Source organism: Scyliorhinus torazame, chromosome 6, assembly GCF_047496885.1.
Source record: "Scyliorhinus torazame isolate Kashiwa2021f chromosome 6, sScyTor2.1, whole genome shotgun sequence".
Lineage (NCBI taxonomy): Eukaryota > Metazoa > Chordata > Chondrichthyes > Carcharhiniformes > Scyliorhinidae > Scyliorhinus > Scyliorhinus torazame.
In genome coordinates, this window is record NC_092712.1 from 304,341,330 (window position 1) to 304,358,451 (window position 17,122).

The 17,122-nt window shown below is 49.2% G+C and overlaps 1 protein-coding gene across 1 annotated transcript in view; it reads right to left on the reverse strand.

The window, feature by feature from the left end:
• lztfl1 (leucine zipper transcription factor-like 1) overlaps positions 1 to 17,122 on the reverse strand; it is an 82,409-nt gene that overhangs the window by 21,926 nt on the left and 43,361 nt on the right. Inside the window, exons 5-8 of the mRNA XM_072509969.1 lie at positions 16,464 to 16,535; positions 9,317 to 9,382; positions 9,139 to 9,216; positions 4,953 to 5,129 (exon numbers count right to left, since the gene is read on the reverse strand). Of these exons, the coding sequence (XP_072366070.1) occupies positions 4,953 to 5,129; positions 9,139 to 9,216; positions 9,317 to 9,382; positions 16,464 to 16,535 (393 nt within the window). The remainder of the gene's footprint in view (positions 1 to 4,952; positions 5,130 to 9,138; positions 9,217 to 9,316; positions 9,383 to 16,463; positions 16,536 to 17,122) is intronic.

Consider the following 17,122-nt stretch of genomic DNA (forward strand, 5'->3'; position numbering starts at 1 on the left):
GGCGGACATCGCGCCGTTTGGGGAGAATTTCGCCCAAGGTTTGGCAGATCATTAAACATGAATTTCAATAAAATGTCCAGATGGGAAGAAAATAAATAATTTGCGGATCCGAAGTGAAACACTGTCAAAGCAATAAATGAATAATTTCAAATAATGAATAATTAATAAAGATGACCATTAGAATGTGAGGGCCAGCACTCTCACTCATGCACACTCACTCACGTGCACGCGAGCACTCTCTCGCACATGTGCACTCTCACTCGCTCGCAACCACCTGCTTTCTTGCTCATGCATGTGCACGCACTCGCTCACTCGCTTGCACACTTGTGCACACTCTCTCGCTCGTGCGTGCACACTTTCGCTCACGCACTCTCACTCATGTGCACACTCACTCATGTGCACACACTCTCACGTGTGCACTCTCTTGCTCACACGTACTTTCTCCAGCTCACTCGCGCACACACAAACTCCCTTGCCCATGCGTACACACACACCTCCAGCACACTATAAAGTGTGTGCACTTGCTCATGCGCACACACACGCACTCTCGCTCACGCGCAGGCACACTCGCTCACATGCACATGGTCATGCGCATACATACTCTATTGCGCATGCACGCACTCTCGCTCACATGCACATACTCGCTCACGCGCGCACACACTCTATTGTTCATGTACGAACACACGCTCTCTATCGTTCATCCTCACACACAGACTTTTGCCCAAACACACTACCACTTACGCACACACACTCTCGCTCACAACCGCACACTCTCTCTCATTCACTCTTTCCCACACGTGGACGTGCGCAGTCTTGCTCGCATACTCTCACTCACATGCACTTTCTCCCGCTCACTCCCTCACTTACGCGTACACACACTCGCCACCCCCTCACTCATGTGTGCACACTTGCTCACAGGCGCGCACACACACTATTGCTCACTCGAGTGTGTGCGCACACTCTATCGCTCACGCGAACGCACGCGCACACTCTCTTGCTCACGTGGGCACATGCACATTCTCTTGCTCACGTGGGCAGGTGCGCACTCTCTCAGGCAGGCGTGCTTACTCTCGCTCATACGCACACACTCCTTCGCTCATGCGTGCACTCGATCTCACTCTCACATGCACAATCTCTCTCACGTGCTCACTCTCGCTCACACATGCTCCCTCGCGTTCATGAACACTCGCACACAATCTCTAGCTTACGCGTGCACGCACACACACACTGCTGACAGGCAAACAATCACTCAAAGGCATGCACGCTTTCTCACTTGTGCGTGCGCACGCTATCGCTCACACACGCGCACACTCTCTGCTGCTCACACACGCGCGCACATGCTCTCTGTCGCTCACACACGCGCACACGCTGTTACGCATACACGCACACTCTATGGCTCACACACACACGGTCACTCTGTCGCTCACACACACGCGCTCTCTGTCGCTCACACACACGCGCGCTCTCTATCGCTCACACGCACACGCGCTCTCTATCGCTCACACAGACACGCGCTCTCTATCGCTCACACACACGCACTCTCTATGGCTCACACACAAATGGTCACTCTATGGCTCTCACACACGCGCGCTCTCTATCGCTCTCACACACACGCGCTCTCTATCGCTCACACACACACACGCACTCTATGGCTCACACACACACGCACTCTATGGCTCACACACACACGCGCTCTGTCGCTCACACACACACGGTCACTGTCGCTCACACACATGCGCTCTCTATGGCTCACACACACACGGTCACTCTGTCGCTCACACACGCGCTCTCTATGGCTCACACACACACGCGGTCACTCTATGGCTCACACACACACGTGCTATCGCTCACACACGCGCACTCTGTGGCTCACACACACACGCGCACTGTCGCTCATACACACGCGCACTCTCTACGGCTCACACACACAGGGTCACTCTGTCGCTCACACACACACACACGCACTCTATGGCTCAGACACACACGATCACTCTGTCGCTCACACACACGCGCTCTCTATGGCTCACACACACACGCGCTCTCTATCGCTCACACACACACACGCACACTCTATGGCTCACACGCACACGCGGTCTCTATCGCTCACACACACAGGGTCACTCTGTCGCTCACACACACACGCTCTCTATCGCTCACACGCACACGCACTCTCTATCGCTCACACACACACACGCGCTCTCTATCGCTCACACACACACACGCGCTCTCTATGGCTCGCACACACACGCGCTCTCTATCGCTCACACACACACACACACGCACACTCTATGGCTCACACGCACACGCGGTCTCTATCGCTCACACACACAGGGTCACTCTGTCGCTCACACTCACGCGCTCTCTAGCGCTCACACACACACGCTCTCTATGGCTCACACACACACGCGCTCTCTATCGCTCACACACACACACACTCTATGGCTCACACGCACACGCGGTCTCTATCGCTCACACACACAGGGTCACTCTGTCGCTCACACACACACGCGCTATCGCTCACACGCACACGCACTCTCTATCGCTCACACACACACGCGCTATCGCTCACACACACACACGCACACTCTATGGCTCACACGCACACGCGGTCTCTATCGCTCACACACACAGGGTCACTGTCGCTCACACACACACGCTCGTTCACGCGCGCACTCTCTCTCGTTCACGCGCACATTCTCTCTCGTTCTCGCGCGCACCCTCTCTCGTTCTCGGGCGCTCTCATTCTCGCGCGCACTCTCTCTCGTTCTCGCGCGCACTCTCTCTCGTTCTCACGCGCCCTCTCTCTCGTTCTCGCGCGCCCTCTCTCGTTCTCGCGCGCACTCTTTCTTTCTCGGGCGCACTCTCTTTCTCGGGCGCACTCTCTCTCTTTCTTGGACGCACTCTCTCTCGGTCTCGCGCGCGCACTCTCTCTCGTTCACGCACATAGACCCTCTCTCGTTCACGCACACAACCTCTCTCGTTCATGCACACACTCTCTCGTTCACGCGCACGCACTCTCTCTTGTTCACGCGCACGCACTCTCTCTTGTTCACGCGCACGCACTCTCTCTCGTTCACGCGCACACACTCTCTCTCGTTCACGCGCACTCACTCTCTCTTGTTCATGCACATGCACGCTCTCTCGTTCACGCACACGCACTCTCCCTTGCTCAGCACACGCACTCTCCCTCGTTCACGCACACGCACTCTCTCTCGTTCACGTGGGCGCACTCTCTCTCGTTCACGCGCACGCTCTCTCTCGTTCACGCGCACGCACTCTCTCTCGTTCATGCACACGCACGCTCTCTCATTCACGCACACGCACTCTCCCTCGTTCACACACGCACTCTCCCTTGCTCACGTGCACACACTCTCTCTCGTTCACGCACACGCACACTCTCGTTCACGCACATGCACTCTCTCTCGTTCATGCACACACACACTCTCATTCACACACACAAGTCTCTCCACCACCTAGTATTCGCTCCCTACCCAGCCCCGCAGCAGCCACTCGGGCCCCGCCTGACAGCCTCTTTGGCTCTGCCCTGAAGCTACATTGACTCTTCCCCCACCCTGAATACCTCGCTTACTCCCTCGCCCACCCTGAATACCTTTCTCCCTCCCTCCCCCCCCCACCCTGAATACCTCGCTTACTCCCTCCCCCACCCTGAATACCTCGCTCCCTCCATCCCTCCCCCCCACCCTGGTTACCTCGCTCCCTACCCCCCACCCCGAGTACCTCGCTCCATCCCCCTGCATACCTCGCCCCCTCCCCCCACCCTAAATACCTCGCTCCCTCCCTCCCTCACCCTGAATACCTCGCTCCCACCCTCCCACCCTGAATACTTCGCTCCCTCCCTCCACCCTGAATACCTCGCTCCCTCCCTCCCTCCACCCTGAATATCTCGCTCCCTCCCTCCCCCCACCCTGAATACCTCTCTCCCTCCCCCACCCTGAATACCTCGCTCCCTCCCTCCCCCCCACCCTGAATACCTCGCTCCCTCCCTCCCCCACCCTGAATACCTCGCTCCCTCCCTCCCCCCACTCTGAATACCTCGCTCCCTCCCTCCCCCCACCCTGAATACCTCGCTCCCTCCCACCCTGAATACCTCGCTCCCTCCCACCCTGAATACCTCGCTCCCTCCCGCCCGCCTGCCCTGAATACCTCGCTCCCTCCCTCCCTCCCCCCCACCCTGAATACCTCACTCCCTCCCTCCCTCCCACCCTGAATACCTCGCTCCATCCCTCCCCCCCACCCTGAATACCTCGCTCCCTCCCTCCCCCCCACCCTGAATACCTCGCTCCCTCCCTCCCCCCCACCCTGAATACCTCGCTCCCTCCCAGCAGACCTACCGCAGCCACTGTGCCATATTTTCAACTCTCCGGTTGAAGGAGGCTGTTTCTCCAATCACAGACTGGCTCTCTCCCACATTTGCCTCTGATTGGCTCGCTGGCGATCCTAGCAACAGCAAATGTGGGAGGGAAGCAGCCCGTGATTGGAGGAACATACCTTTGAACAAAATTCAAATTCTCTTGCCGAAATTTTGAAAATGGGGTCTGCAGGCCGGATAGCGACGCCGGGGGGGGGGTAGGGGTTCACGGGCCACGAGTTGGACAAGCCTGATCTAAAAGTCAATAAAATGGCTACGATTTATCACTGAACAATAAACAGGGTACTTGAAAAAGTTTCTTTCTGACATGCTCACCACAAGAAGTGTAGACAACTAGATTTCTTCACACTCGAAAGGTGGCCGAGCTATCAAAATAAGTGTGGTGCTTGGACGTGTCCAGCCTTTTCGTATTTAAAGATAAAGCGTACTTGACCTGCATTTTATGTATCCAAATCGGAAAATTGTTTTTATTTACCACCATACGGAACACTTTCTCTGATACTTTCAATAGTTGAGGGGCATTTACCTACTTCTGCTTGATAACGAGGCTCCCAAAACAAACCTTTTCAGTCAATGAGAGATGTTCCTGTACTTTGAGCAGATCGTGTTTAGTGGAAACAAGATGATCCTGTAACGTCTTCTGCTTCTCAGTACTCATAGTCAGGTTCTTCTCAAAATCGGCTTTCAAAGCCGTCAACGTCTCCTCGAGAGCAGCAACTTCCTGTGTTTTTAATTTGGACTAATAAAAAGACGGAAAATTGTGGTAATTGTTGTACAAGAAAAACAATGAGTAATCAAATTCAGTTGGCTATTATGCACAATTTGTGGTCACACACAGGCATATATAAATCGCTGTGGCCTGTAAACAATACATACCAAAAGGAAGGCAGTCAGGGGGTTTGGGTCTTCCCAACCTGATGTATTATTACTGGGCGGCAAATGTGGAGAAGGTACTGAGCTGGCTCTGAGGGGCTGATTCCCAGTGGGCCAGAGTGGAGGAGAGCTGGTGTAGGAGGTCGGGATTGAAGGCACTAGCAACAGCGCCGCTCCCAACGGCACCGGGGAAATACTCAGGGAGTCCGGTAGTAATAGCTTCGCTGAGAATTTGGAGGCAGTTTCGCCAGCACTTCGGGTTGGGGGCAGGGTCAAGGGAAATGCCGATTTGGGGGAACCATAGATTTGAGCCAGGTACAGCTGGCCTCCACATTGCTGACGACAGGGGGACTGGAGAAGGGGGTAGTGTCGGCGGTTTATGGGGCTATTTTGGAAGAGGAGAAGGCACCGCTGGATGGGATCAAGGCAAAGTGGGAGGAAGAGCTGGGAGAGGGTATGGAGGAGGGCTTCTGGTGTGAGGTGCTCCGGAGGGTGAATGCCTCCACCTCGTGAGCTAAACCAGCCCCTGGGCTAAATCGCTGGCTTCTAAAGCAGACCAAGACAGGCCAGCAGCACAGTTCAATTCCCGTACCAGCCTCCCCGAACAGGCGTCGGAATGTGGTGACTAGGGGCTTTTCACAGTAACTTCATTGAAGCCTACTCGTGACAATAAGCGATTTTCATTTTCATTTCAGGTGGTGCATAGAGCGCACCTCACAAGGGCGAGGATAAGTTGGCTCTTTGAGGGGGTAGAAGATATGTGTGAGCGTTGTGGGGTAGGGGGAGGGGGCGCAAACGATGTTCATATGTTTTGGTCCTGTCCAAAACTGGAGGATTACTGGAAGGAGGTGTTTAGGGTAATCTCTAAAGTGGTGCACGTGAAACTGGACCCGGGCCCTCGGGAGGACATATTCGGGGTGTCGGACCAGCCGGGGTTGGAAACGGGTGTGGAGGTAGATGTTGTAGCCTTCGCCTCGCTGATCGCCCGAAGGCGGATCCTGTTTGGATGGAGAGCAACCTCTCCACCCTGTGCCCTGGTGTGGCGGGGGGACCTGCTGGAATTCTTGACTCTTGAGAAGGACAAATTTGAATTGAGGGGAAGGATGGAGGGGTTCTACAATTCATGGACATTATTCATTATGCACTTTCAAGAATTGTATTACATCGAACATTGGGGGGGTGGGTTGGGAGGGAACAGACTGTGTGTGTTAATGGTGACGATGGGTGATTCCTGATTCCTTTTTGTCATGTGTTTGTGTTAACATGCGAGATAATGTTTGGGGGTTTGGTGGGAGGATGGGATCGTTGTTATTGATATGGGGATTGACATTACATTTGTTACTGATTATTGTTTATTGTTGGTGGGTGTAAATTTGGGAGAAATTGTGAAAAAGGAGGAGAATAAAAATATTTTTTAAAAAAACAATACATACCAAAATGCCATTCAGGAAGGCAGTAGGGAGCAAGTAAATTTTAATTAAAATTTGGCTCTATACCAACATAGACAAAACTAACCAATTTGAACAAAGATTAGTTATTTGGTAACAAGTGGCTCGGAACACGTACTTCAAAATCTAAAACATCCGATGGGCCGGGGTATTCCGGTCCCGTCCTCCATCCCGTCCTCTATCCAAAGTCAGTGGGCCATTGACCGCTCCGTCAAATTTCCTGTCCCACCCACAACAGTTCCCACCATGGGCAGGATGGGGAAACTCCCAGCCACTATAGCAATCTTCAACATCCTGGGGTGAAGTTTGGACAGCAGATCTAACCCTTCAATAAGGACAAAGCTTTTATTTCCAAATTAGAAATTAGGGCTATTTTGTTCCACAACATCAGTGTCCATAATTTCAAAAATGGGAGTTGGGCTCGTATACCATTTCCAACCTTATACCCCACATACAGCATCCTTCCACTTGATCTATCCCGGCGTGCTGGTTGTTGGACACGTTGCTACTTATTAGCTGTGCTGAGAAATAAAGACATGTGTTTTAAAATATATATTGTTAACCCACTAATCAGGGGGGCACGAGTGGGTGGGACATGTTACTTCAGGCTAGGGGTACATCTGTCTGATTCGTGATAATTTGAATGGGACAAAGGGTAGATACTCTGTGGAATGCCTATGCTCTGAGCAGAACAGTGGGAAAGCCATGCTTAAAGCTTTTGCATCGAGAACAAGCAGTTCAAAGGCGGCCAGAGGCATCATTTTACTTCTGCTGCTCAGAATGTGGAAAGGATTTGGAGGAAAATAGGCAAATCCTTCTGAGAAAATACCTTGGTTAGTTTTGCACCTGCAAAGAGAGAGCCTGCATTTATAAAGCACAGTTCACATCCCTGAAGCGTCCCAAAGCACTTGACAACTAATGGCTTACTTTGGAAGTTGCAGTGTTGGCAAACACAGAGGCAGCCTTGAAAATTGACCTGAATATTCATTCTTCAGCACCACCTGCTGTTTGAAGTCATTTTTTTTCAAAACAAGGCCGGGCAACAAAGCAGCTCCATGTAAGAACATGATCATTAATTATATGCTGTCCACCCGAGCTACTGATTTAAACATTATTTTGGGTTAGAACAAAGTTCACGTCAGAACCCAAGATGACAGGAATAGAAGTGCCTGGTCGATTGTTATTACACATATATCACAACATGGAAATAGACTGTTATCGGGTGGCATCAGTGTTGTTTATCCTCCACTTCAACCATAATCCAAAATCTTTGTGCCTCCTATGTGCACACGCCCCTGCAAGCATCTATCCAACTGCTTCTTAAATATTTCGGTGGGGTAGACTTTCATTGGCATCACTAAAATGGTGGGGGGGGGGGGCAAAATATACCAGCTGTTAATGCCATGTGGTTCTAGTGTTCTCTGAAAATAGCCTCTGGAGTCCTTTTTACATTATAGGACACAGATTTAAAGCAGCATACAGTCTGACTCAGACTGGCATTCCTGCCTGCCAGCTATCCAAAGATACCCATCCCAATTTATCAACTTCAGGCAGCTGGACAGTGACCAGAGGCAGACTGTACGTCTTTTTAAATTATAATAATAATAATCTTCATCAGTGTCACAAGTAGGCTTACGTTAAATGAAATGAAAATTGTTTATTGTCACAAGTAGGCTTCAAATGAAGTTACTGTGAAAAGCCCCTAGTCGCCACATTCCGGCGCCTGTTCGGGGAGGCTGGTACGGGATGAACACTGCAATGAAGTTATTGTGAAAAGCCCCTCGCCGCCACACTGCAGCGTCTGTTTGGGTGCTCAGAGGGAGAATTCAGAATGTCCAATTCATCTAACAAGCACGTCTTTCGGGACTTGTGGGATGAAACCGGAGCGCCCAGAGGAAACCCATGTGGATACAGGGAGAACGTGCAGACTCCCCACAGACAGTGGCCCAAGCCAGGGTGCCGCCCATTGATGTCCTGTGACGTAGAAAGGATGCCGACTGTCACTTTATGGGGCTACTGAGAGCAGCACATGGTCTGCAAAGTATCAACTGGACAACTGGCTGAAGAAAAGTTATGCAAGGAAGTTTTAAGTTATTTTTGGAGGGCCCAGAAGAGGAGAAGTGTTCCGCTAAGTTCCACAGAAACAACCTGGGCTGTGACTGACCTGGGCCTTTCCACCTCCTTTCACCCACCAACAGACCTGCCACGGCTGTGAGTCGCAGACTACCTGCTATGCGCCCTCTTATCTGTGTGGACTATTGGGAGCCAGCTGATGTGCCCTGCTGTTTACCTGAAGTCTGCTTCAGGGTCTCTATTGCAATCACTAACTGCACTAATGCATTGCACAGCTGAACAACATATTTGCAATAAACTCTGTTCTCTTTGCTCTAAGTGTCTTAAATTTATGGACTTTTAAATTTCCCTTACCTTTTGGTCCTCTGGAACTTTTTTTAAGTCCTTCAGAAACTTTTCTAATTTGAGCTTTTCCTCCAGTGCACTTGTAGCCTGAAATCCCAGTGATTAAACATTGTCAGACACATATCAAGAAACTTGTGGTTTAATACAGGGAAAACATTTCCCAGTGCGTGAATGATCGTGTTATTACCTGAGTTTCTACAGTTCTGAGTCTGGCCTTTAGCTTGTCATTCTCATCTTGGAGTCTTGTAATTTCCTGTATGTATTAAATTGCAATAATAGTAAAACACATGTAGAGAACAATGGCTTACCTCAGCAATGTCACATATTAAATCAATTTGCAGCAGATTACAGAACAGTGTTTAGAATAGTATTTATTTATTTGAGAAGTTTGTAAAGCGATTCCAGAACAGAAGCTGATTAATCTTTTACAGCACCTGATCTGACTGGGAGAAGGATTCCCATAAAACATATTTGTGATTCCGAAGAGCTGAGTCTCTTCAGGACTGGACTTCACATTAAAGAGGATGATCCTCTTGGTTGAAGGCAACTGAACAAGCATTTCTATGGCCTTGCAGAGGCCCTTTGGCCTCTGTCACCTCCTTCAATCTCTCTCTTCCCCAAGCCCACCAGCCGCACCCAGCGACCTCACTTTCTCTGGCAAACCAGCTATGGCTCCGCTGGTAACATCCTCAGCGGAGTCAGAGGTGGTGCGTTCAAGCTCATGCCAGAGAATGTAGCACAAAAATCGAGGCTGACACTCCTGTCCAGTACCGAGGAAATGTTGTATTGGCGAAGGTGGTGTTAAACCGAGACCCCGTTTGCCCTCTCAGGCTAATGTAAAGGACTAATGGCTTTCAATACGAGAGGGTGAATTATCCCATGTCCTGGCCAATATTTATCTCTCAATTGACATCCCTGAAACAGCAACGTGATAATGACATGGGGAATTAGCTCTTCTAAAGCGCCTTGCATAAATTGGCTGTCACATTTAGTGCAATACAAAAGCACTTTGGGGCATCCGGAAGTCATGAAAGGCACTATACAAATCTTTCCTTATTTCCTCCTTTCCCCTCATCAACACACATCCCACCCACATTTCGGCTTCTCCTGAGAATTTAGCCAGTTTGGTACCTGAAATTTGATCCTCACATTGTGCAACAGAGTGTTTTAAACACTCTTTAGAACAAATGACTAGTTTCCAAGCTTAGTCCTGGGAAACAAAGGTGTGTGAGGGAGGACTATGCAGGCATTAGACTTGGTAAGCAGGCCAGAGTGGCGAGCAGACGAGTGGTCAAGTGTATAAGCAGGACGAGAACAGGTTAGCCCAGAGGTCAAGCAAAATCGAGGATGGACATGTAGCCAGAAGTCGGAGCGAGGGTCCTCGAAGAGAGTGGGCTGGTCAGAACAGGGGAATACGTGTAAAACTAAATACAATCGGGCTGAAGTAAAAGTTAATTGTCAGTGATGGGAAATGGTTACCTAAACAATTGACCCAACATTACAAATAAAGTTCACCTCTAGTGCCACCTTTAGGAAGGAAGCTGAGTGACAGAACATAAGAGAAGCCACCATGAGACTCATCATTGACAGGTCTGGAAAGAAACTACCTGTAACCTCTCCCTTACTGAGGCATGATAATATTGTGACTCAGGAATTGTGTGCAAGATTGTTAATAGAAAACATAAAAGAAATAAAGTAATTTCTTCTAAAACCAAAATGTATCCATACAACCCTCCTGTAATATAGTATTGTTTCTTTCCAAAGGCTATCAGTTTACATTGTTATCAAATTATCTTACTATTCATCACTTTATCCCCAATTCAGTTATCCTAACCCCCTAAAAACTGTTCTACCTATGGGTGAGCAGAATAGTAATAGCTTGAAATCAGTGTCTGGAACAGGGAACTTGTCATAGTTTGGGTTTAAGGACTAGAATTATGCTTGAGGTACATTTATTTTCAGTGTTCCAAAGTGCAGTTGTGCCTTTTTCCAGATGAAGAAAAGTTTGGTGAAAGCAAAATCTACTGAGGAATCTTGTTGACAATATCATTAGTTCTGCGGTCGTGATGGCATGCGCCTCGAGATACTTTAAATTCCACTGAACACTCGTAAATTCACGGGTTAGGTTTTATTCCCATTCAGGAATGTGCAGGGCAGGTGGCAGAATGCCATAAGGCTTACGGGAAACATAGTTGTATCGCTTACATGATGCTTCACAAACTTTTCCTGGTCTCATGTCACATGAGCCACAAAGAAAGTGGATGCTTTGAGAATACTTGGATTTTAAAAGGTGCCAAACAGATGCACAGTGGGCAACCCTGTCTCACTCCCCTGTTCTGAGAGTGAGGCTCAATTTCCCATTTAGATTTCCTTAGATCTTGGAGCCAGAGTACACACCCGGGACTAAATCCTAAATTTGACCCTGTATGTCATGCGTTCCAGAATTGCCCAACGCTTGCTGATCTGACGAATAATTGCAGCAGATATAATTAATTTATAAACTGCTCACCCAAGTAAATACCCAAAGAAAATGTGCAAGTTCAAACAGGTAGAGCTTTTCAGATCTAATTTGGAAGAAAAGAGTAACTAGAGCTAGGGAAGTGCATGACAAGGAATACTTGATCTCCTCACCATTCCTCCGACCTCCTCACACTTCTCTTATTTCAGGGGTTTACTGCAGATGAATGAATATTATTTTGCACCATAGAAATGTTTGTTCAGCTGCCTTCAATCAAGAGGATCATCCTCTTTAATGTGAAGTTTAGTCCAGAAGAGACACAGCTCTTCAGAATCACAAATATGTTTTGGGGAATCCTTCGCCCAGTCAGATCAGGTGCTGTGAAAGGTTAATCAGCTTCTGCTCTGGAATCGCTTTACAAACTGCTCAAATAAATAAATACTACTCTAAACACGGTTCTGTAATCCGCTGCAAACGTCATTTCCAGTTGCAGTATGGACCACTATCTGAATTAGACTTTTCTTTGGAGTTTCCACAAGATCGTGTCTCCAAGTCACGTCACTCTGCAGCTCCTCACTTCAAGAGTAGTAAACAGTTCCTGAAGGTGGGAATCAGGGAGAAGCATCCCCCCCCCCCCCCCCCCCCCCCATGTGATCATTTTCCTCTAAAGTCAATGTCATCAGCAACAGCACAAAGTAGTATCTGCTGGTTGGGGGCCCAGTTTGCATTGGATGAGTAGCATGCGATGACCCGAAGGACTCAAGGCCAACCCGAAATTGGGCCTCGGGCCTCATCAGCACCCTCTTGGCAAGCTGCCTGCGTCAGTTGCACATTCACGGTCTCCACAGATGAAATTAATTTTTGGCTGTCTGCAATAGCACTGGGCTAAATTCCAGAGTGGAATTTCATCTGGTAATGGGAGCGGGGTTTCAATCACCCTGATCATAAAGTATGGGTCAAGAAATTGGAGAGGGGGAAGGGGGTGAGCGACACTGTCGCTCCTCATGGTTTCACGTATATGCTTTTTCTTACCTTTTCTACCTGAAAACCTTGCGGAGGGAAAGCCACTGATTGGAAACAAATTTTGTTTAGGGATCTACCAGAGATGCCTAAAAATTGGTTCCCACAAATTTAATGCTGAGATCATACCTGCACAATACAGCACAGGGTATCACTACTAGGCAGGTTTGCTAAGCGGACAGCTTTCTTACATCAGAACCAAAAGATTATGGAGCTGAAACCTTAACTCCAGAGATGCTGCCGGACCTGCTGAGTGCTTCCAGCATTTCTTGTTTCTATCTCGGATTTCCCACATCTGCAGTATTTTGCTTTTGCGCAGAGATGCGGAGTACCCATTTTAGTGTCAGAAAAATGGCCAACAACATTTTAGAGATTGGATAAAATAAAATGGGGGCAGATTGGAAACATAATACTGTAGCTGCTGATTTGCAAATGGAGTCTGTACATCTGCAACATAACTGTACCCGCTTTCTGTTGCAGCCTTCGTGAGATATAAACCAACATTTGATTAGCCTTTTGAATTAATTGGGCTTTTTTACTTTTTGTATCTGGACGATTACTGAAACCTCCCCCCCCCCACCCCCGGCATATATGCTATTGATTTATTGTCACATGTACCGTAGCACAGTGAAACGTATTTTTCTGCGGCCAAGGGAATGTACACAGTAAACAAAAAGAATAATCAACAGAGTACATTGACAAATGGTACATCACAAACAGTGATTGGTTACAGTGCAGAACAATGGCCAAACAAAGCAAATACATGAGCAAGAGCAGCATAGGGCGTCGTGAATAGTGTTCTTACAGCCAGGGAACAGATCAGTCTGAGTGAGAGTCGTTGAGGAGTCTAGTAGCTATGGGGAAGAAGCTGTTCCTATGTCTGGATGTACGGGTCTTCAGACTTCTGTACCTTCTGCCTGATGGAAGGGTCTGGAAGAAGGCAAAGCCTGGGTGAGAGGGGTCTCTGATAATGCTGTCTGCCTTTTGGTCTGGCCTCAGGGAAACTCTCCACTCCTCCTCCCCCCCCCCCCTCCCGCCCCCCCGTGCGATGGGCTGCTTAGTTTGGGCCAGTGATGACACATTTTGATGGACTTGGCTGACATCAAATAAGCTGTTTTAAATTCCCGGGTCTTGACTAAGACTCAATGCTGATTGGTGCTGATCGTTCCAGAATGTTCCCCACTTTGTAAGACTGTGTGTTGGCTTTCATTTTTGTTTTGATCAAGCAGCTGGAAGGCCAGAGCTCCGACCTCTCTCTCTCTCTCCACCTGATGGATTATTTCTGAAGGTCCAGGATAAAGACCTTTCTTTCTACCGTCAGTTCAACCTGCAGCCGGATCCAGTCCAGCACCAGCTGCAGGCAGAGGAGCTTTTTTGAAAACCCTTTTAAAATTCTCACATGGAAAGTTCTAGTTTTATCTCTGTGAGGCTGATAGTTAATCTGGAGGAGGTGGGAGCAAGTTAGAATTAAACAGACTTTAGGGGGATCTTCTGTGTGAAGGCCCAGGTGAATACAAGTTAAAGTGACTCCCCAGAGAGGATTCCACAGCCTGAGAGTCCTGCCTGAATGCATATGCCACAAGATCTAACCGACTGGTGGTTTCAGTACTTCACGTCCCGGGAAAATTGCCAGCTACAACGATCTCAATATCAGTAACAAGGACACTTATCTCTCTTTCTTCTATTTTAATCCCTATCATTTTATCCCTTTCCCCTGAGTGTGTCTGTCTTGTGTGTGTTTAGGTAGAGGGTGGGACGGTAAAAGTGGGGGGGGGATTAGCATGCCGATATTCTATGATAATCATTGCATGTCTTATCTCTATTGATGTTACAAATAAACAGTTGTATTGGGGTTTCACTTACAAATCAGGGGAGGGATTCTCCGACCCCACGCCGGGTCGGAGAATCGCCGGGGGCTGGTGTGAATCCCGCCCCCGCCGTGTCCCGAAGTCTCCACCACCAGAGATTCGGCGGGGGCGGGAATCGCGCCGCGCCGGTCGGCGGGCCCACCCCCGCCGATTCTCCGGCCTGCGATGGGCCGAAGTCTCGCTGCTGGAATGCCTGTCCCGCCAGCGTGGATTAAACCACCTTTTGAACGGCGGGACAAGGCGGCGCGGGCAGGCTCTGGGGTCCTGGGGGGTGCGCGGGGCGGTCTGGCCTGGCCGGCGTTCGGGGCCCACCAATCTGCGGGCGGGCCTGTGCCGTGGGGGCACTCTTTTTCTTCCGCCTTCGCCATGGTCTTCACTATGGCAGAGGCGGAAGAGACCCCCTCCCCTGCGCATGCGCGGGGATGACGTCAGCAGCCGCTGACGCTCCCGCGCATGCGCCAACCCGCATCGCCTGGCGTAGACCTTTCGGCCCCGGCTGGCGTGGCGCCAAAGGCCTTTCCCACCAGCTGGTGGAGGGCAAACCACTCCGGCTCGGGCCTAGCCCCTCAAGGTGAGGGCTTGGTCCCTAAAGGGCGGCCCGACGCCGGAGTGGTTCCCGCCATTCCATTATGCCGGAACCCCCCGCCCCGCTGGGTAGGGGAGAATCCCGCCCCAGGTGTCCAAGTCATTGGAGCAGTCAAGGGTCAAAGATCTCAGAAACTATATACCGATTATTGGTTAATTCACTTATGTTGGGACTCCAGGGCCTGTGGAGCTGGAATGGACCGCGCACTAATGCAGAGTGTCAGAACACAGTTCACTAGCTTTTGGCAACTTCTGTACTTATGGCACCTAAATCTCTCTGCTCCTCCACAGTCTGAGCTCTTACTACTAGGAAAACACACTGATCCATCCTGGGTCCAATCTGGATGACTGCACACTTCCCCATATTTAATTCCACTGCCAAAGTTTTTCCCACTTAATCTATTTACCTCTCCAACTTTCTACTCCCATTGACACTATTCACTGTGTCACCCAACAGTCAAAAGCTCTTTATTATCTTCATCTAAGTCATCTATAAATATAGTAAATACAGAGTAGATAGGGAGAAACTGTTCCTCCTCGTAAAAGGATAAAGAAAGAGAGGGCACAGATTTAAGACGATTTGCAAAAGAAGAGGCATTCAAAAGGGCATCAGGAGCGGCACGGTGGTACAGTGGTTAGCACTGCTGCCTCACGGCGCTGAGAACCCGGGTTCAATCCCGGCCCCGGGTCACTGTCCATGTAGAGTTTGCACATCCCCCCCCCACCCCCGTGTCTGCGTGGATCTCACCCCCGCAACCCAAAGATGTGCAGGGTAGGTGGATTGGCCACGCTAAGTTGCCCCTTCATTGGAATTTTTTTATTTAGAAAAAGGGCACCAGATGATTATGTGAATAGAAAGAAATATGCTGGCGTATGAAAAAAGCAAGGGGGAAGGCCATGCTGCTCGTTTGGTGAGCCGGTGCAGACACGATGGGCCACACGGCTTCCTTGTGCGCCGTAACAATTCTGTGATTCTGTGACAGTGAAAATCTGAGGCACCAACATAAGTTCCTGGTGGATATCACTCGTCATATCCAGCCCATTTGAGTACGTACTCAATTTCCCTACTCTCAGTCTCTCACCTCCTAATCAGACCCAAGCCTCTCAGTTGCCTCCAATTCCATGCACTCTAGGTTAATAGTCTCTTTTGTCGATTCTTGTGAAATGCCTTCTGCAAGTTGATATGAATAACATCTTCAGACAATCACTTATCTACCACATTTGTTATCTCCTCAAAAATTTCAAAGCCAGGAAGACAATTCCTAAAGATAGAGCAGCTTGTTCCCAATTTCGACTGAAGTTAATGAAGTTGATCACACTGTATTGCTTTTGTTTCAGAATAGTCAAATATAATTATCTTAGCCTCATTTATAGAACCACATACCAATTTCAGCAAGTCTCACCTTACTCAAGAGTTCAGACACTCCTCCTTCATTTAATGGAGCAAGTTTGGGTTTAATGATTTCTGAGTTTACCTGCAGTAAAGGTCGGGAACAGAAATTAATAATAATAATCTTTGTTAGTGTCACAAGTAGGCTTACATTAACACTGCAATGAAGTTACTGTGAAAATCCCCTAGTCGTCACATTCCGGCACCTGTTCGGGTACACCGAGGGAGAATTCAGAATGTCCAATTCACCTAACAGCACATCTTTCGGGACTCGTGGGAGGAAACCGGAGCACCCGGAGGCATGACAGGAAAAGCTATCAGATGTAATCATGCTGGTTTATTGCTAATCTACATTTGACCATTTCTATATTATACCAGAACGTATCAAGGTAGATTTACAAATTTCTTGAGTTTTAAAAAAAATCCAGGGATGGGCTTGAAAGACTAGACTGAGTGAGACTCAATTAAGAAGAACTAGAGGCGAGACTTCCGGTGATGGTGGGGGGGGAGGCAGCCGCACATTGGAGGGCTCCCGCTTGGGAACGGCATTTTCGGGGTCTAACGCCCGGTCCCAGGGGTAACAGAGGCGGCAAAAGCAGGGAGAAGGCACAGTGAAGGAAGATGTCGAAAACAAGTAAAATAAAAACGGCCGTGAAAAAAACAGCTGAAAGT